Source organism: Trichoplusia ni, chromosome 3, assembly GCF_003590095.1.
Source record: "Trichoplusia ni isolate ovarian cell line Hi5 chromosome 3, tn1, whole genome shotgun sequence".
Classification (NCBI taxonomy): domain Eukaryota; kingdom Metazoa; phylum Arthropoda; class Insecta; order Lepidoptera; family Noctuidae; genus Trichoplusia; species Trichoplusia ni.
Window position 1 is genome coordinate 3,423,998 of NC_039480.1, and position 22,114 is coordinate 3,446,111.

The following is a 22,114-nucleotide window of genomic DNA, read 5'->3' on the forward strand; positions in this document are numbered from 1 at the left end:
CATACTGGTGTCCAGCTGTCAGGTGGCTAAAGGCAGGTTCAGAAACCTTATTTTGTATAACATATGTGGCTGTATTTATATATATCAGAGAAAATTTGACTTGGCTTTGCCGCTGTGTAGTTCGGTACTGGCGCCCCACCGTGGGGCAGCTCACAAGCGTGGTAATCAATGCTCGTTCTCAGTATGAGACGCCTGCAGTGGGACAGTTACAGGCTGGTGTTACCAATTAAATATCGCTTTAATTTCACCTTAACCTAAGATTAGATTTATTAAATATATTAAAAACTATTTTTTTATAAATAGTCATTATGTTTTCATAATGATTGTATTATAGTTACATTTATAATATTTACCCTTCACAGATTTTATGATATCAGAAAAATCTTTAGCAAAAATTTTATATTGGCACAGTAGCCTAAGTTCAGGCTTCGAGCCATAGGCCTACAGGTTCGATCCCCAAGCCGTTATTTGTGCAACTACCCTCTTTACAGTATAATTTAGAATTCGGACCATCTACCCTTAAAATTGGGAAAAACGAATTCGGATAAGCAGGTTTATTAATTTTATTACGTCGACGAGTTTCATTAAAACAGTTAAGTTTTGTAATTTACCAATTTTCGTGTATATGCAAGACTTTGTCAAGTATTATAGAGTCAACAGCTTTCAGCTGTTTCAAAAACTCTATTGTTTTTCTTTTTTTATGGATATTTCCTCTCTTCCTATCTGCATCGCCATTTCACAAAAAAAAACAAATGTATTTAAAACTCTTTTGAAGAGTAAAAACAAAAATTTTGAATTTTGTCGCAAATAAAAATGATTTTTAGGTTAAGTTAAAATTAATATACCAATTAATTTATGTAAATAAGTTTCTTGAAAGCTGTTGAACCAATCATTAGTTATTTTGTCAAATGTTTGTATTGACAGCGTGTAAAACACAGCTGTCACCAGCAAAATCAGCTGATCTGTCAACATATGTTCAACAACTTCCCAAAAACCGAATAAGTCTTGCAAATTATTTAAAATTTTAATACCTTTTGTAAGAGTCGATCGTTGCGCGTAAATGTAAAATAAATAATAATAATAAAACCCAAAACAAAATCCCTTTACAGTAACAGCTGTTAAAGTGGGCATCAAAACTAAAAACCGTAACTAAACGACGCTTAAATTAAAAACCGGAACTAAAAATGTAGTTACGGTTTTTTTATTGTATTTTTTGATCGATTTTCGGTAATGGTTATCTTTTTTTTCAGTCGATTTTAGGCAGAAATTTTGTAACTTTCGTTTTTCTTTTCAGATTTGATAATACATAGCGTAGAAAGATACCATATGAACGCAGAAATGTGCGTACTTTTCAAAACGTTGACCAATCCACAAACTGACCGCGGTAAGCGAGGCTTACCCAAAGTAGCAGTAGTATATAGTAATATCCTCATCGCACTATGAAAGTTAAAGATCAAAAACTCACCAACATTCGGATTACGAATTATTACAAGGTAATTTATCCCAGTGTAAAACTTAAGTGTTTAATAAGGACCGAGTCTGATTCAATAAATGAAAAGGCAATAAAAATTCAAACACACCAACCCGAAAATCGTTCAAAAAAACACAAAAAAAAATATCACTGAAAATCTTGAAAGAAACCTAACGCCGTCTGCCTGTGTATTCACTGAAAACCACCTCACAGTTAGGCCGGATAGCCTTAAACATATCAACACCGCTTTGAGTGACCGACGTTTCAGAAAAATCTATCATCCTTAAGTGAGGGGCAGCTGTAGCCAGATGCTGCAAGGACCTATTAGTGATGTTCCTGTACCCAGTCACGGACAAAACCCGTAAATTCGACCTATCAGGGCGGTTACCCTGATCGCTAGCTCCGTCGACAACGCGAGCAATATGAACGTAATTAATATCATCGTTATCGGCCCGGCCGAAACGTAAAATCGCCGAATCGGTCACTAAATGCGAGTTCGTCTGGTGAACTGGCATCTGATGGTGGATGTCTAGATCAACGTGCATGTGATTCGGCATGTGATTCCGTCGAAAACGGACGAAACGGGGTCTTATGACGTCGTTTCGAGCGTTGCCATCGAATTCGTTGAATATATCTTGAATTATTTCGCCATCGGGGACTTCTTCGGGTATTTGTCTGTTGCGGAGTGGGGGCAAATGGGCCAAATGAGGCACGCCGCCGACGTAAGGGAGCTGCCTTATGCGGTTCGGTTGCATGAGCAGGTGGGCTTGGGGGCCAGCGTTGATCGGGGGCACGTTACCAGGTATAATGACCGCTTGGGGCCCGTTCACGTATGGGGCATAGATATGCGGACCGTTCCTCGATTCATTTTCTGGCGCATGAGCAATTATAACCGGTTGTAGCGGTTGCTGTTGTCCTGGAGGCGCAGGTATCTGTTGGGGTGGCATAATCGGAATGTGAACATGAGGCTGATAATGATTGCCGTTAACCACTCGTCGCCTAAATAGGCTTGGGTTGTAGAAGGTAGGTCTTGGGTTGATAATGTGCACATGCCCCGGCGGGGGTGGGGCCACGATTGGCACCAGCTCCAGTTCTCCGTTCTCACTATCGTCATCGTCATCAATGGCTTCGTTGGCCCCGTTGGCTTCGTTGGCTTCGTTGGCCCCGTTGGCTTCGTTGGCCCCGTTGGCTTCGTTGGCTTCGTTGGCCCCGTTGGCTTTGTTGGCCCCGTTGGCCCCGTTGGCCCCGTTGGCCCCATTGGCTTCGGGGGCAACTTCCACTGTCACGTTAACGTCCCTTACTGGATTGAAAGTGACTGTCACTGGGGGCAGTTTCACAGCGACGGTGACATTGACCCCGCGGGAGGCACTTTCATCAGATGATGATGGTGCTGGTTGAGGCTCTGCCTCAGCCTGGCCTTCAGCCTCGGGTAGACTGGCCTGAGGCTCGACAGCCTGAGAACTTGCACCGCTATCATGAATAGGTGCGTCGTTATTTTCATCTGGTAGATCCGGTTCTGGAGAAAGGCTGGCCATATGCGGATATATTTTTCCACACATGCTGGGAGTCAGGCAGAGGCCTTGCCTAGTAACAGGTTGGGCTGAAGTTGACCGGGATGACGAAGCGATAGGTCCTAGCCACTCATTTCTGCGGGCGGCTCTAGACAAACTTGGCGCGTTACTGGTTGCATCACTAGGCGCAGGACTCGGACTAGGATTGGCCTCTCCTTGCGGCCTATCGGGCTCAGCTCCTCCGTACATAACAGGCCTATTAGTGACCTGGATTCTGTTCAGCCTGGGACAATCTTCAGCGGATAAAGGTGGCCTCTCGATAACTATTTCTACTTGCTCTTGTTCCTCATCGAGTCGTGGCCGTTTGACTAAGTCTAAGCCGTTGTCGGTGTTGTGGCGCTTGGCCCCCGACGGGCCGGGGTTGGGGTTGGGCCCCGCGGGGTTGGCCCCGGATGGACCGGGCTCGACCTGCAAGCCGAGGGTACGGAGGCGGACCGTGGCTGGACTGTCGTCTTCCTCGTCGTTGTTCGGTTGGATGACTATGATCCTGTAGAATAAGATTTTATTAGTATTGTAATCATCATTAAGTTATTATAGTGAATAAAATGGCTAAGCTATAACCGCATAAGTGATTCGATCACAGGTTAAGCTATGCTTGACGCGGTTGGTCCGTAGATGGGTGACCATCTTTGTCATAACGAGTTCCTCCGTGTTTCGGAAGGCACGTTAAATTGTGGGTCCCGGCTGTTATTCCTACATCTTTGACAGTCGTTACAGGTAGTCAGAAGCTTGAAAAAGTCTGACAACCAGTCTAACTAAGGGGTATCCTGTTGCCCAGGTAACTGGGTTAAGGAGGTCAGATAGGCAGTCGCTCCTTGTAAAACACTGGTACTTAGCTGAAACCGGTTGGACTGGTAGCCGACCCCAACATAGTTGGGAAAAGGCTAGGCCAATGATGAGTGAATATATTTTAGTATATATACGTCCCACTGGTGGGCACAGACCCTTTTCCTCGGTGGGAAAGGTTTAGACATAGCTCACTGCGAGCGATTTCAGATTCCAATATCCGATATCCAGTACCTTTAGCCTTTGAAAACGTCAAATTGCTACTTCGCCTGCATTGGAATCAAACTTGCAACTTGCATTCAAGAAATCAGATATCGGATCGGATCTGATTCAAGATATCAGAGAGTACCAGTTTCGTAATATATTCGTCTACTTAAAGTACAGTACCTCCTCTCGTGCGACCACCAGGGGGCGGAGGCCGCGCTCTCCTCGGCTTGGCGCGGCTCCGGCCTAATCTCATCCTCCTCCTCCTCGGGCTCCGGGGTCTTGTTCCTGAAGTACTCCGGCTCCTGGGGGGGGGGGGATATGCATCAGGTTTCTAGGCATTTTTATATAAAACTAGCTGTTGCCCGCCGCTATGCTCGCATGGAATATCGCAAAAAAAAAAGCATAATCGTGTTTTTTTAATTGATTAAAACAAACCCTATGTTACTTTTAAGCTCTCAAAAAACATATGTGCAAAGTTTTATAACGATCAGTTCAGTATTTTTCGCGTCAAAGCGTAACAAACAAACTTACATTTACATTTATGTGTCAGTAGGATATACACCGTGATTTTTAGTCGTCTTACAAAAGTAGCCCAGTTCATGTATCCGACATAAAATACCCCTAGGCGCGATTATTATTTTTTTATTTTCAACTAAAATAATAGGTATGAAGAAAAAGGAAACAAGAGAAATCTGAAACATCCTGTTAAAAATGATAAAAACGCCGCCGCCCGCGCCCCTCACCATTGTCACAAGGCTCGGACCGCGTTCGCAACAGAGCTGTGTTTCTAAAACTACGAATTGCATCATAATATTTTGTAAGACGACAAAAAAATCACGATGTATATATGGGTTTTTAGATTATTTTAATCTAATATTCTTTTATTTATACTGACTTTTACACACCAAGATTGTTAACCTCTATTTAACTACCTTAAAAAAACGAAGTATCCACCACTCACCTCAGTCTCCCAGGTTTCGAGCTGGTCCCGCGGCTGCAGGTCCTCAGCCCACGCGTGGGCATGCTCCGACGTACTCCGGTAGTCGTCTCCGGGGGCGCAGTACAACTCCTCGAGAAGAGGAAGCCAGCCCACGGCCGATATCTCCGAATCCGATATAGGAGAACCTCTCACATCTAAGACCTGTGTAACGTAGAAATAGACTTCAATTGCGTCAATTCACATGGTTGTCACAATTTTTTTTTATACAATAACGGTTTTTTTTTAGAAAATAAAGTATGTAGTTAAAAAACTGATGCCAAGTGACAGTCTTTCAAGTCCTATGTCTAAAAATCGATTATTTTGTTATCCTGCAAATATCAAATAAAATTGTCAAAATATCCAAAAATATTAAGTTTAATTTATCATTTCTGCCGTTGAACGCGAGAAACACAACTTCGTCGCAGGAAACACAACTTTTTCTAGACTTTAAAAGAGGCTATGTATAGCCTCTGAGTTCTTTCATACATTTCATAATCTCAAGTGATTTTAATCTATCAGACTTTGTAATGATGTGATACTATGAGAAATACGCATACAACATTTTTGGGTAACCTGCCTGACATTCGTTAATAATCAGTGTACGTGCTATTAACGACGAGCCTGTTGGTCTAGTGGTTAGTGAACCTGACTGCTATACCCGAGGTCGTGTGTTCGATTCCCGCCCAGGACAAATCTTGTGTGATGAGCGTGATCATTTGTTCTGGTGTCTGGGTGTAATTTATCTATAATATGTGTGTATTTAGAAATATATAAGTAAGTTTATCAGTTGTCTGGTTACCATAACACAAGCTCTGCTTAGCTTGTTATCAGATAACCGTGTGTGTGTTGTCCCAGGATATATTTATTATTTATTGTAAGAAAGCAACAGCGTGCTATGTTGTGGAGTTTCTTGCTGTTTCTTCTTCACAACCAAAGCACTTAGGAAATGGTGAAGGATGGGCGTTATAGGGAGCTGTCTATGTAAAACATTTGACATTAAGGAAGTGGTACTTTGCAGCCTTACTTGAATGCAATCAACATCACATACATTGTTCTGAACGCAAAGTAAGTTGCTAAAGCACTTGTGTTATGGAATCCAAATACAACGAAGGTACCACAAACACCCAGACCCGAGACAGTGTAGAAATGTGAATTTTTACATTGACCCGACCGGGGATCGAACCCGGGACCTCAGAGCTAGCGACACCTTGAAACCGGTGCGTACGCCACTCGACCACGGAGGATAAATTGTTTTTGACTTTGATATAGACTTACCCTCAGCTGTCTGAAACCATATCGTGTTGCGAGACTGGCGTAGGCGACACACTCTGTGAGACGGACGCAGTCCTTCATGTACAACTCTTTGAGGACCGGCAGCTTGCTGAGAGGCATCAGCGACGCCGGTTCAAACCACTCGCACTCAGACACGTCCAGATACTAAAGAAAAACAAGGAATAAATATATACATTGACTAGCTCACCCGTCAAACTTTGTTTTGCCTAATAAATTATTTCTTGTTGTATATATTTTTAATGCCACATTATAAAAAAATAAAAACAAAACATTTCGTCCAAAAAATAAAATGTATATTTTTTGTGTGAGCAACCCTTAACTTAGGGGTATGAAAAATAGATGTTCGTCGACTCTCAGACTTACTGAATACGCATATAAAATTTGCTAAAAATCGGTTAAGCCGTTTCGGAGGAGTACGGTAACTAACATCGTGACACGGGAATTTTATATATTAGAAGATTTAGATTTAAGTATATACAAATTTTAATCCTTATATTATATATATATTATAAATGAGAAAGTTTCGATGTTTGGATGTTTGTTACTCAATCACGCAAAAACGAACTGAACGGATTTGGATAAAATTTGGCATGCATATAGCCATTGACATGGAAAAGAATATAGGCTACCTTTTATCCCGATTTTTCAAATAGTTCCCGAGAGAAAATTTAAAAAGTGTGTAAAAGCTATAAGATCACTAAGGGGATTGTTTCCATGGAAACGGGGACCACCGAACGCTGTAAACTGAAGTCCACGCAGACGGAGTCGCGGGCAACAGCTAGTGACTTTATAAGTGAAAGCTCTATGCGGGTTCGTAATTGTTCATTGTACCTAAAATTACCACATTGTGAAAGCAATTCAGTATTGAGTACTGAGCAGGTCCATTTTCAAAATTAATTTCTTTAATTACTGCATTTGGTAGATATGCAAATTCTGGCGATTTGCCTTTTCATGAGTTGGTCGATACGTGAGTGTCGCTTGCGGACACAGGCTTGCTCACATCATCATCGGCCTAGCCTTTTCCTAACTACGTTAGGGTCGGCTTCCAGTCTAACCAGTTTCAGCTGAGTACCAGTGTTATACAAGGAGCGACTGCCTATGTGACCTCCTCAACCCACTTACCTGGGCAATACGGTACCCCTTAGTTAGACTGGTTGTCAGACTTGTCAATCTTCTGACTACCTGTAACGGCTGTCGTCGTCAAGCGTAGCTTAACCTGTGATCGATTCACTTCTGCGGTTATAGCTTAGCAACGAGCTCCTCGATCTGGTATTTTCCTCAAAAGGCCAGTCCAAAGAAATACAGTGCCCAATGCACTGTATTTTATTTTTTGAATTTATATTTTTATAGACTTCAAAAGAGACTGCGACCCCTGAGTTTCGACATTTCTTCTCAGGGTAGTCAGATAGAAAATGTCGACTCCAGCGTTCTCGAAAAAAGACATGTAAAAGTGATGATATATCCTACTTGCAGAATAAATGATTTCATTTCCTTTCCAAAAGGTACCCTAAAAATACATTCTAATCTATTCTATTCTAAATGTTCACTTACCTCTAACTTGGGCAGCTGATCCTGTATCTTGCACAGGTATGACATGTTCAGTGGTAGATTGTAGCAGCGAGTCCCGCGGAGGGAGAGCTTCTTCAGCATCGGAGGGAAGTACCGGATGTTGGTCTGTGGGTAAACATGTCATCATCATCATCATCATCATCATCATCATCATCATCATTATCATCATTATCATCATCGTTATTATCATCACCATCAGCCCATATTCGTCCACTGCTAGATATAGACCTACCAGTGCACGCCATCGAGAGCTATCTTCGGTATACATAATTATTATTATTACTGGGCTGGAATGTCCCACTGCTGGGCAAAGGCCTCTCCAATCTTCTTCTACTTGTTTTCTTTCTTAATCATTTATTACAAAAAACGACTCCCGCATTAAGGAATTTAATTCTGGTATTAAGGAGGGTTTCAAAACCTCGGTACTGTACGGTAAAGATAGGACAAGTATTCATGGATGACACAAATGCTTGTCCTACGAGATCGAACTAACACGTCGCGCTCAGTGGGTTTGGTGTCGTGACCTCAACCACTCGGCTATCCGTGCAGACATATCAATATGATCGGTGAGAACGAATCCAGGTTATCCTGCCATGTATGAAGGATTGCAACGCATTGCCGTACACCGACACAAAAACGCGGATAACGTAGCACGGCGGTTCAGGTTTAGTCGGTAAAAGTCTGACACTAGCCATTTCCTGCCCCAACAGAGTGGGTGTCCATGAGGATTCTAACGCCTAACAAAAAAAGGTCATTCCGCCATCTCCGTCCGAGTCTGCCTCGCTGACGTCGGATACATAACAATAATTATAGAAGCTCCCAGCACACAAATATGCTAGAAATATAAGAAAAAAAGAAACCACACTCACCACTTTATAATCAATGTTGCAATACTCCAGAAACAAGCTGGTCAGCTGGTTGCATTTCTTGCTCAGCTCCCTCATGAGCTTCGCGTTGAAGGTGAAACAGGGACCGGAACAGTCCGGGTTCCGTTCCCGGTCGGGATTCTTCCTCGAGGGTCCCGGCTGTCCAGAATTATTTTTGGGTTTGGACAGATCTATGCTGCGATCACGATGGTCACCAGAGTTTCCATCTGAACAGATTAAAAATAAATAAAATTAAAATTAAAAAATCTTTTTAAATGTGACTCCATTAAAATTCAATCAAAATCGGTACAGCCGTTTTTATAAATGATAAATTGCATCGTCATCGGTTTTGAAGCTACCCTGAAAATTTCAGCCTACTAGCTTATCGGGAAATGCCTCAAAATTGAGTTACAAAAATCCAACCGGAACGACAAACAAACAAGAAAAGTGAGTGTATAAAAACGTATGAATATAGGAGATACTTTATTTTTATAATAACTATCGTGAGACTGTTTCATTATTAAATGATGCAACGGTTTACTCACGTATATTTATCGGGATCGCCCGACTAGTTTCGGACACAACCGGAGTCTTAATCAGTCGTCGCGAGTCCGCTCGCTCGCCCGCCGCGTCATCTCATGATTAAGGACTCCGGTTGTGTCCGAAACTAGTCGGACACTCTCAAATACGCGTGAGTAAACCGTTGCATCATTTAATAGAAGATACTTACCAGGATCGACTTCCATATCGTTATAGTTCCGATTCGCTTGCGGATCCCGAACCAAGTAGTCGTGGTCGTCACGGCCACCACTGTTCAGGAAATTTTGGAGACGGACGTGGTTCGCCGCCTCCTCCTTGTCCGGCCAACGAGGGCTGACTGCGTAGCTGCGAGAAAGAGTATTTCTTTATAGGAAAAATCGTTGCGTAGCTCAACTTGTGCAGGTATAGTGGAGTTGTGAGCTTCAGTTGAAAAAAGAGTATTAAAAATGGATAACAAAAATAAAATGTTTAAAAACGGGTTTTTGGCAAAAAAAACTAATCTAGCTTAATAACGTCACTTGTCGGTAAAAACTATCATTATTTATTCATCAAAAAAAATCATCTTTTGTAAGACGACTAAAAAGTGATTTTTTAGTCGTCTTACAAAAGTAGCCCAGTTCATGTATCAGACGTAAAATACCCCTAGGCGCGATTTTTTTTTCGTCAACTATTATAATAAGTACGAAGAAAAATTAAACAAGAGAAATCTCAAATATACTCTTAAAAATGATAAAAAATCCTCCGCCCGCGTCCCTCACCATTGTTACAAGGCTCGGACCGCGCTCGCAACAGAGCTGTGTTTCTAAAAAACTACGAATTGCATCATAATATTGCATTTTAAATTTATTCAAATCTCACAAATACCTTTTTTTTTATCATGAACGTGTTCTAGTCATTGGATACATGAACTGGCCTGCTTTTTAAGACGACTAAAAAATCACGGTGTATATTATGATTTTTTTTGATGAATAAATAATGATAGTTTTTATATACCCGGAAGGTAGAAAAACCTAAGCGATATATATTTTTTTAACTATCCGACGGACAAAATAGATTTTTTTTAGTCCAAATCACAATTTTTATTTATTTTAATTCTCCTTCAATTCCTCTTTCCTCTTTTCTCAAAAATGACCATTATTTCACAAAACTCACTCTTCGTAAATCTAATCTCTACTTACCGCGGTAAATGCGGGTACCACATACGCAGGAGGAAGTGTTCCACGTCGACACCACCGGAACTCGAACCTCGACCACGCGACAGAGCTGATGAGGTCAATAATACTTGTACATATGGAGAATATGTAGTCTGGTTCGAGTGTGTAATCAGTGATTCCCTTTTCAGTAACGTGTAAGTAAATTTTGTAGACAGTACAATGGGGCTGACGTATCCATGTAGATAAAAAAACCCCTTAAAAATTAATAAAGATGAAAAAAAATGTACATATGGGGCACACAATTTGAGAAGACATTTGCACGTCTTTATACACTCACTTTTCTTGTTTGTTTGTAGTTCCGGTTGGATTTTTGCAACTCAATTTTGAGGCACTTCCCGATAAGCTAGCAGGCTGAAATTTTCGTGGCAGCTTCGAATTCGGTGACAATGCAATTTAGGCTGGACCGATTTTGATAAAACTCGAAAGGAGTGACAATTAAAAAAGTGGGCTTAAGATGATTTAAATGAATTAACTTTTTAGTATGTTTTTTGTTTATCCTCTCAAAACAAGAATAACAGTAGAAAACATTATTGTATCTCGATGGCGAAAATGTTGCTGAACTATAATTATATATTGTAACACCATTTGTTTAATTAATTACTTTAATTAGTACTAAGAAAGGATTGAGTCGCGGGGCTTTTCACAAACATTCAAGTCACATGCACAAAGACACCCAGACTCAGGACGAGCATTCTTGAATCACACAAATACATTTGGCTATCCGTGCAATAGATTTTTTATATAAATTCGCGAAAAAATTACTATATTTTTGGAACCATTACTATTATGTATATGAATACATAATTCTAAAGTATTTTATTTTTAAAGGTAAATTCTGCTGATCGTATTTCTAAAAGAAAATATTAACTTACGTTCGTTGTCCTGAGAATAGCTCAGATCTTGGATACCGAGGCACCTGTAGAAGGAGAATATGGTTAAAATATATTTCAACAAGAAATCTATACGATACATTTGTATAAAGAATAAAACAAATTGGAAAAGTAAAGAAAAAAAACTCCCACAAAAATTGGCAACCCGACAAATTTATGACCGTGCCAATCGTTACTTAACCTCGATGTTAATATCCATTGTTTGTTGTTCTAGCATCATTAAAAATTCATCTTTTGAGAAAATCTCAAGTGTCTCGTTATGACTGTCCTTGAGACAGCTTGGCCATTGAAAAACAAAAATTTATATTATAAGCCCTCTAGAATTGAGCACATATTTGATTATAAAAAACAATATATTAGCCAGTCTGATAGATTTCCAAAAAATATCTCTTAAATTTTTACTACTATCGCGTACAAAAATTAAGACTATGTTGACGACTCGAGTGACGTCACTTACTAGTACACTTCTTACCCCCACTTTCACACGTTTCAATACCTTTGATGCGTTTTATTTTCGTTAATTTTCAACTTATGCAGTTATAGCTTGGCCACGAGCTTCCTCTTTTAAATGCTTGGGATTGAACTGCTCGCTTATACAGCTATCATTATTTGTGTACATAATTATTGACATGTTTTTTGCTTTTGCATATAATCTTATACATATGTGACATTTTTTGTGCTTTTGCATGAATTTATTTTTGTTAATATTAATTATTATTTGATTTAATAACATGCAACTCATTTGCGTTATTTTTTTTTAATCTCTTTTTTATAATTTTTTTTTGTAAGTATAAACCTTATGCAGGTATATTATCAATTTATTGAAATACTCTGCATTAGTTTATACACTCGAATTTGAAAATTGTCTGGGCTTTAAAAGAGTTTGCGACCCCTGAGTTTGTTCCGACATTTCTTCTTAGGGTGTTCTCAAAAAAGACATGTAAAAGTGATAAAATATCCTATTTGCAGAATAAATGATTTCATTTCATTACAATTCTCATGATAGTAACTATAAAACATTACGATATCATTATCATCCAATAGATGGACGGAGGCCTATGGTCAGCAGTGGAAGAATATGGGCATATGATGATGATGATGACTATGATGATGGTGATTTTGATGATGATGACAATGATGACGATGATGATGATGATTTTGATGATAATTCTTTTATTAAAAACGACTCCCTCAGTAAGGAATTTACTCCTTGTGTCGCGGGGGGTTTTACAAAAACACAAGTCACATGCACAAAGACACCCAGACTCAGAACAAGCATTCGTGGACCACACAAATGCTTCTCCTGCGCGGGGATCGAACCCGCACAACATCAATTTCGGAGGCCTATGTCCAGCAGTGGACGTATATGGGCCGATGATGATAATAATAATGATGATGATGATAAATATATGTTGTTTTATTTTGTTTTTATATATATATTTAAAAATGTAATGAGTATGTATATGGTTTAATAAAGAGAATAGTAATGATGATGACTATAATAATGATGATGATGATGATGATGATGATGATGAGGATATTATCGAACCTGCTCTCCCTATTAGCGTATCCGGTGATGGCTAACTCGGTGGTGGCTGCAGAGAAGCAGTGTCTGAGGAACCAGCGGAGGCGGTCACTTCCCATGGGACAGCTGCGGGCGTCGACGCGCTGCCAGAGGGTCCGGTCAGCCATGAGGCGGGCGAGGCGAGTGCAGGTGCTGTTGGAGATTAAACATCGTAGAACGGAAGGAAGGTACTTATAAACGGTCCTCTGACGATCAAAATTTTTGCCCCGAACTAATTTTCTAACGGTACTACTGATTTTGGTGAAATATGTCTATGAACAATCGCACATAGTAGGGATGATGACTGGGTATAAAAGAAAAAATGTAATTAGTCCCTCAGTAGAAACGTTTTTCTTTCCTGTTTTAGAAAAAATAAATTGACAAAGATTAACTGCTTTAAAGTTTAGGAGAGCCTATGACGTAAGGATGTGGTAAAATTTATACTCAATCGTGACGTCACGCGTAAGTTTCATTCACTGTAATTTGTTCAATTTATTAATATTTGCGAGACAAATTGAAAAATACTAAAAATTTATATACAACTAGCTTTTCGCCCGCGGCTTCGCCCGCGTCGAGGTTGGTTATACCGCGTTTCCAAGAGAACTCTTCAAAAGTTCGAGATAAAAACTATCTTACGTTCTTTCTCAAGGTCAACTCTATCACTACCAAATTTCATTAAAATCAGTTCAGCGGTTTAGACGTGAAAGCGTAACAGACAGACAGAGTTACTTTCACATTTATAATATTAGTAAGGATAAGAATAAACTACAAGACAGACACTGGAAAAAAATATTGTCATCATCCCTATTCAACTTTTGCACAAAGCAATTTAAATCAAAATGAAAAAAAAACCACATTAAGCTTTGCTTAGTTTGAAACTAGATGGCGTTGTATGAAAGTTGTGGAATATTATATTAAAGCCAAGTCTATACGGGCGCAAAACCTTGCCAGCTAGACCAAAACATAATCGGAAAAGGAAAGAAATTCAATATGACCTCTGGAATACGTGAGATACTTACTGGCCCAAAGCCTTGAGGTCCATCGGTGAGCAGAAGCTGAGCAGGTAGAGGAGAACATCGTCGGAGAGGTCCAAGATGCCCGCCTGGCCGCGGTAGGACTCGGCCATGGATGCTGTAACAGAGAGAGCATGTTAATAAAATATTACATTTCAAGAAGTCTGGAAGGAAAAGGATGACGGCATTGCCAAGCCAGATCTGACTGTGGCTATTTTATTTTATTTATTTTTTATTTTGAGGCACAGCAAACAGTTATATTATAACTAATACAGCGACCTCAATTTTTTGTTTGTTTGGCACGGCACCTATACACTCATTTTGTTATTATTCTATACTAGATTTTCGCCCGCGGCTTCGCCCTCATCGAGGTCGGTTATATCGCGTTTCTAAGAGAACTCTTCAAAAGACCGGGACACTATACCAAATTTCATTAAAATCAGTTCAGTGGTTTAGACGTGAAAGCGTAACAGACCGACAGAGATACTTTCGAATTTATAATATTAGTAGGGATAATAATAATGATTTTAAGGAGCTACACAGACGCTATTATCGGACCCTTCACGGGGCCGATGTAGATTTCTTAGCGTCCGTGGCCTGGCTACGCATCGGAGATCTCTTTGGAGAAACCGAAGGGTTTGTATGTGCAATTATGGATGAAGTAATCATGACGAATAACTACCGAAAATATATAATTAAGGATGGTACAGTTGACATCTGTCGGGCATGTCACAGTCCCGGTGAATCCTTGAGACATATTAATAGTTTCGGGATGTTCTCGTCTTGCTGACGGTGAATACTTGCACAGACATAACCAAGTGGCCAGGATTATCCATCAGCAGCTTGCTCTGAAGTACAAACTTGTGGAATCTGAGGTGCCGTACTATAAGTATGTGCCCGACCCAGTTCTCGAAAGTGGTCATATCACACTGTACTGGGATCGGTCTATCATCACTGACAGGACTATTGTTGCCAATAAGCCTGATATAGTGGTGATCGACCGATCAGAGCGTCGGACAATGATTGTTGATATCACCATCCCCCATGACGAGAACCTCGTGAAAGCGGAAAAAGAAAAACAATTGAAATATTTGGATTTAGCTCACGAGGTTGTCGACTTGTGGGAGGTGGACTCGGCAATCATTGTCCCGATAGTCGTAAGTGCCAATGGCTTAATAGCCAAGAGCCTCGATCAACAACTTTGGAGGCTCTCGTTTGGCGTTTGGGTCAAGGGTTTGATTCAGAGAGCGGTACTTCTAGACACGGCGCGCATCGTGAGGAGGTTCCTCTCTCTGGAGCCCTGACTACCGGCAGCTTGGGCCCTGTTCCCGTTGCCGGGTAGACACTATTTTTTATATTTTTAAATATATGTTGTTTTTTTTATATACCTATATTTAAAAATGAAATTTATATGTTATATAATTTAAATAAAGGAAATAATTTTGTAAACGGAATGGCAGCGTGCTGCTGGGGAGTTTGATGCTCTGTCTCTTCTCTCACAGCAAGCACTTAAGAAGCGGTGAAGGGTGACCGAAACTGGGTGCTGTTCAATGTAATCTGACCTTAAAAAAGTGCTACTTACTAGTATTATAATTTGAATAAATTACTTTTGATAATATAACAATGACTTGTTGTGGTCCTAATGTAACCCACAACGCTGTCCACAGGTAAACATAGAAATTTAGAAAATAAGATTTCTAATCGCTAAGAACATTACATATAGAAAGAAAGAAAGAAAATACGTTTTATTGCGTAATTGAAGACGCATACATATTAAAACAAATAGTCAAACATGAGGTAGTATGCGTCACAAGCACGTAATACGGCCCTCGCTCAGCATGATGCTACGACCTTATGCGAGACAAAGCCCCAGCACTGATTTTCAGCGATAGCCGATATAATAAAGTATAACGCCAGTAGACGCCTGGACGATGTGAAACAATGAAAATCATCAAATTATTAATGTATAATCATTAAATTCAAGCGCCTAAAACCTGCTTCAATTCAGTTGTTTTATTAATCTAGAATCTTCACCATGGATAACACACCAAACCGAAGTGTCGTCTCGATCCCCGCGTAGGACAATGCTTGTACTTCCACGAATGCTTGTCCTGAGTCTGGGTGTCTCTGTGCATGTAACTTGAATGTTCGTCAAAACCGCTCTACACAACATTTAAATTCGTAAATAAGGGAGTCGTTTAAAAAAAATACAGTCATCTCAAATGCACGCATAAATCACGTTGGCAAAATGCCAAAATCAAAATTTATCGATCCGACGCAGCGTCCGAGTGAGGTTATTAGCTAACTAGCGAGAGCGACGCAATAGCGATTATTCAAAGAGAGGGCATCGAAGCTTTTAATTTCGACACGTAGATTTTCGCCTTTTGGTCTAATGATAAGTATAACTGCTATTCTGTAGGTCGTGGATTCGATTCCCACCCAGGAATTAAGTTTGTGGGATGACAATCATATAACATATAAATATTTTGAAATATATAAATATTTTTATCAGTTGTTTAGAACTTATAATGAAAGCTTTGAATAGTTTGAGACCAGATGGCAAACCTTATTTTATGTGTGTCACCTGAGTCTGGGTGTGTGCATGTATCGAGTTTGTAAAAAAAAAAGGCCGCGAAAAAATTCTAAACGCATATTATGCAGTTTTGTTAGACGAAAGGCAAAAAATATTGTAAAAAATATAATTCCGTCTACACACAAATCTCATTTTCGCAGCAACATCGCAAAATGCAAGCAATCGCAACGCTATAGCTTTGTACGTAATAGCTCCTGTTTCACCCTCCCAAAGCGGATGAAGCAAGCCAATTAGGGACTGTCCAGTATACCTAGTAATATTGCAAGGGGAATGTTCCCCTATTTATAATCAATGCTTGTTTTGCCAGCTTTAAAAAACAATCTAGATTCAACGAAAGTTTCTGTACAGCTTTCAGATTTTATCTTGCTATAATGTTGTATTAACAACAAAAGAATTTAAAATAATTCAAATAAAAAACTAATGAGCTATACTTGATATTTTTTTTTATTGGACCAAATGACCGCTAATTTATGTTAATTGAAAATATAATGAACAAAAGCTATTCATCCAGTCCGAAGTTCTGAGGCAACAAAATTAAGTTTTATATTCTAGAAATATATGCAATTAAACATAAATGTAATTTAAACATAATAATATGCCATGTTTAATCTCTATATATAAAAATGAATTGCTGTTCGTTAGTCTCGCTAAAACCCGAGAACGGCTGAATCGATTTGGCTAATTTAAATCCAGCAGTCCAGAGATTTGAACAGTGACAAAATTGTGCTTCAAAGACAAAAAAAAACAAAACCTTTAAAATAATACGAGATTGGTTACTACGCGGGAAACAACTGGTTTATAATAATTTCAGGCCAATTAGAAAAAAAACTAACAAAAAATCTTCAAAGCAAATAAATTTCATAACGTAAAGATTTTCCAATCGCGACATTTCAAAAGTCACGGGTTCACAGCGCATCACCGCTGCACCTTGCCTGAAAGAGACAGGTATATCGTCCTATCTCACTCTATCGGACTACGCATGGCATTTAGTGCTTAAATAGAACCCCTAGCTGCTAGAAATCAATAAATGATATGCACAAAGGCGCATGACAGAGTAAATATGAACTAAAATTGATCTAGACAATTTTCTAGCGCTTTAGAATAGAAAGCTTCAATTTATAACAATGACATTCCGTTTCAGCAAGTGACGTGACAAAGGCTAGTTTAGACGAAACGAAGAATATCGCAAATAGTTGTAATAAGGGTCTAAAATCCGGGAAAAAAATATGATCCCGACATTAAAATTATACCCCCACCAACTTTAAAAATTCTCGACGGATTTTTATCACACATGTCTAAGAACGCTCGCACATAATTCACCTTTAATACAAAACAGACTTAATGGAAATCGCTCAATCCGTTCGGTTACTATGATGCCATAGACGGATCCGTCAAGTTTATGCCCCTCTTTTTGCGTCGAGGGTTAAAAAGTGATGTATCTTAGCAGGTTATGGTTTGCAACTCGCTAGCGTATTTCTCGCACTCGTTAATAGGGATGACGACTGGGTATAATAAGAAAAAATCTAATTAGTCCCTCAGTTAGATAATTGAAAGGTATGAGATGCGTATTTTTTACTTTTTCAGAAAAACTAGAATTGACAAAGATTAACTGCTTTAAAGTTTAGTAGAGGAGGCTTGTGACGTAACGATAGAGTAAAATTTATACTCAATCGTGACGTCACGCGTAAGTTTAATTCACTGTAATTTGGTCAATTTATGTTTGCGGGACAAATTAAAAAATACGTATCCATTATTATACAAACTACAAGACGGACACTGCAAAAAAAAAAATTGTCGTCATCCCTATTCAGCAATACTCAATTATTTTCTTATAATTTTCACAAAGACATTTCACGGGCCAGAAGAAAACAATATTTCGCTGCCTTAACAGGCTTTTTGACTAAATTAATATTGTAAATCTGTTTAGTCCGTCAGGCAAATTTCCAAAAAATATTAGACAAGTATTTTAATTTTTATCACATCATTAAAAAGTGAAAAAGATAAAAAGCATTTATGTTTCGCAATGGGGGCTAAAAACAGTAAAAAGCGTACTGGTAAGTGACCTCGCACGAAATTTTAAATCACTGCCTTTCTTTAATTTTTAATTCACGATATAAAAGCAAATATACTAATCCAATATTTCTTTTTTAATCACTCTGACAGATTCGGATTTAACAGATTTTTTTTTCTGTCAAAAAGCCTATTAAAACTTAATAGACGCGAAATGTAAAATGATTTATATTAAAAGTTTAGGTGGTGAATAAGAAACGCGCGGGGACCGCAGCTTGAGTTTTTTTTTCTCTAGCCCACTGTGTCCCACTGCTCGGCAAAGGCCTCCAACAAATCCTTCCAAGCTTGAGTTTAACTGAACAAAATCGAGATTTATTCGCAAACAGCTTAAGCGTGATTTTAACATTAAAAAAGTAGACATAGCTTCACACAAACATTTGCTAATTTGCTCAACGTCTTTTTAGGGTTTTGAGATCGCGTATTACAGCATTTGTTTCATCAAAATTGTGAACGGCACATTGTTATACTTATGCATAAAAAACAATATTTTTACAACAGTATCTCATATTTATTTAACGGAGTTCGGCCTAATTGTAGTATTAGTTTTTAAGTCGGATATATTTGTCTGAGACGGTCATGAGAATAAATAGCTAAATCCTAATTAAAACCTCATTTGGGATAAATGATCCGCAACCTCATTCATGAAACTTACATAGTTACTATTCGCGCCAATACTGGCTGGTTGTAAAATAGAAGCGCGGGATATATGAATTAAGAATAGTGGATTACAAGATTTGAGATGTCATGAGACTAATTGATTATGGCGTAATATTAAGGAGAGTAATCATTGAGACGTATTTAGCGATTGTGGTGTAAATATTGTGTAAAGTTACTAGATAATGTGTAATGATTGGAAAGCGCAAGGCTGGGGAGTTTGTTGCGCCGTTTGTTCTCTCCAGCGCGCTTAGCAAGCGGTGACGGGCGGGCGTTGTTGGGAATATGTCCAGATTAGGCTAGGATTAAACGATAATGAAGCTTGAACATGTGTTTAATTGAATACCCTATGCCGATGTCGGCTATCCTGGCACCCAAGCCGCTGACATATTTTTAATATTTTACTAACTTATATACTTAAGCAACCAACGGATGGACGGCGCCGCTGTGGTCGGCCTAGATTATAAGCGGGACGATCTTAATGTAACCGTTTAGATCGTCCTGCTAACACTCTCTTTGAACCAGCCCAAACGATAAACCTGTGGACTGGTTCCATATGGCCCAGGAAAGAGGATCGTCGAAGGGTATGGCGGAGACCTTTGTCCAGAAGTGGAACACAGTGGACTTGATAAAATAACCTAAGATGTGATTTTTCAGATGTCGTTTTGCAGGACAAAATCGTTTTTTCCAAATATTTTTCAGCCTCAGTATTTTGTTAAAGTTGTATTACGCCAATGAAGGGGCACTGTCTGCTAAAACTCTATGTTCCGACAGATGTTAAGATTTAGACTAACGTAAAGATAACCCTAATAGATATTCAATTTGTTCAAAAAGAGGGTTAAAACAAGTAGACAATTCAAATAATGAAGAATATCTGACTGTATTCAAAGTATTTGAAAGCCGACGATGTTTTTTCGGGTAAAAAATTTCGTAACCAAAATTGGCATAATAGCGAAAATGATGGAGAACCTAAAGAAAACTATTATATACTATTTTCTAAATTGGAATATTAATAGCAAAAACTATATTCTTTTTTGAACAAAGTATATACATGGGGAGTTTGTTGCGCCGTTTCTTCTCTCACAGCAAAAGCACTTAGGAAGCGGTGAAGGGTGGCCGAAACTGGGTGCTGTCCAATGTAACTTGACCTTCAAAAAGTGCTACTTAGTAGCCTAATTTGAATAAATGAATTTTGACTTTGATTTGATTTCATACATTGCTGACAACCACAAGTCTCAGGTTCCAATTCTGTCACGAGTTTTCTCGATTTTTTTGACAAGTTCGTACTTAATTTCAGCATACGTTCAAATTAATTAAATTCATTAATGTTTGCAATAATATTAATACCCCAATGCTGGAAACAAACCTGTTCCTATTTTCAAAAAGATTGAGTTATAACCATGACAGCTCATTGCGAGTTGAGCGTTATTAGATTCTTATCAAAGAAATAATTCGATATTAAACTCTCTCATATTAAATTCCTTAGAATTAAATCCGCATGTCGCGAGGTGTTTGCCAAACAATCAAGCCACATGCACAAAGACAACAAGACCCCGAACAAGCATTTGTGATTCAAATAAACTCTTTTCCTACGCAGGGATCAAACCAACACATCTAAAATAGAGGATTTGGTGTGGTGACCTCATTCACACTGCTATCCTTGCGAAAATCGAATACTTCAATAAGTAAACTAAAAATCGTATCCATGAACGTCGTTACAATCCTCTTAAAGATGATAAGGATAGCAACATTTCAATTAGTGCCGTCCTTCAATGCTACTTTTGATAAAGTCGAAAATTTCATAATTAAAATGGTTTCAATTCCAATAAACGGAGTGACGCAGATTGATAGAAAGGGATAGAGCGATTGAAAAGCCATGCGCAGCGCAGCAACCCCTTCTCATACCCCTTGACCCCGCCTATTGGCACCCCCCCCCTCCCACCTCACCCAACCACCCCGCAAAAAACAAAGGCTGGAAAATACCGAGGGTCGATATATTCTTGGCAGGGTATCGAAACCTAAGACCGTCTAACCACTGAGCCATAAGAACACCTGAAGGCCAAAAACATTGAACAACAAGCCTGAAATTGCAGTATATTTCAGAGACATTCAATTTGTGAAAATCAATACTTCATATTACGCAGACAGGACAGATTAGAAGGACAGGGGTAAATAAAAAGCATTTTCATTCGATACACACATAAACAATAAAAATACGAAAACAATAAAAAAATCACATCAAAAAAGGACGAAAAGACATTTATTCATGCACAAATTCTAAAAAAAAAGACAGACGTCAAAACAGCGATTGACATAAAAAAAAATTACCTAATTCAACGTCATTTTCGCTATTCGAAGCCGGATTATCCGTTGAGCACGATGCCTCTTCGAGGGGCGGATCCTCAACTCCAGGATTATCTTGACCGCGTCCATGAAAATCGTCGTCGGACATCTCATGGCGTGGGTCAGGAGTTTCATCGCCGTCTAATAAATATCTTAGGCCGCGGACCCAGATCCTAGGTCTATTACGTGGTGGGTGGTGATGGTGACGATTAGGAAACGGTGGAAACATGATGCACGTCCGGTCTCCGCAGAGGCAGGGGTGCAACTGGATGCAAGCGCGTTGGGTGGCCGACGAGGGGGGTAAAACAACATGGCCGACAGATTGGTAGCTATTTTTAGCTACGAAATATAGAGATGGTTGGGCGTTTGGTTTATTACATTGTTATTGTTACTTTTTTTAACAATTATACATTTTTTTAATTTGGTTTCAAAATTAGTATTAATATTTTAGTTACCTAGTAATGCAAAATGCTATGTAGAGTTTAACTTTC

The 22,114-nt window shown here is 39.1% G+C and overlaps 1 protein-coding gene across 2 annotated transcripts in view; it reads right to left on the minus strand.

Annotated features, from left to right (window-relative positions):
- Nucleotides 1–806: 806 nt before the first annotated feature.
- LOC113508914 overlaps nt 807–22,114 on the minus strand; it is a 32,402-nt gene continuing 11,094 nt past the window's right edge. The window contains exons 2-12 of one of the 2 annotated variants that reach the window (XM_026892092.1): nt 13,970–14,081; nt 12,936–13,103; nt 11,369–11,412; nt 10,461–10,545; nt 9,473–9,627; nt 8,746–8,969; nt 7,859–7,981; nt 6,290–6,451; nt 4,997–5,176; nt 4,216–4,337; nt 807–3,529 (exon numbers count right to left, since the gene is read on the minus strand). In XM_026892092.1, the coding sequence (XP_026747893.1) occupies nt 1,642–3,529; nt 4,216–4,337; nt 4,997–5,176; nt 6,290–6,451; nt 7,859–7,981; nt 8,746–8,969; nt 9,473–9,627; nt 10,461–10,545; nt 11,369–11,412; nt 12,936–13,103; nt 13,970–14,081 (3,263 nt within the window). In that variant the 3' untranslated portion in view covers nt 807–1,641. The remainder of the gene's footprint in view (nt 3,530–4,215; nt 4,338–4,996; nt 5,177–6,289; nt 6,452–7,858; nt 7,982–8,745; nt 8,970–9,472; nt 9,628–10,460; nt 10,546–11,368; nt 11,413–12,935; nt 13,104–13,969; nt 14,082–22,114) is intronic. The other variant, XM_026892093.1, reaches the window with a different exon arrangement.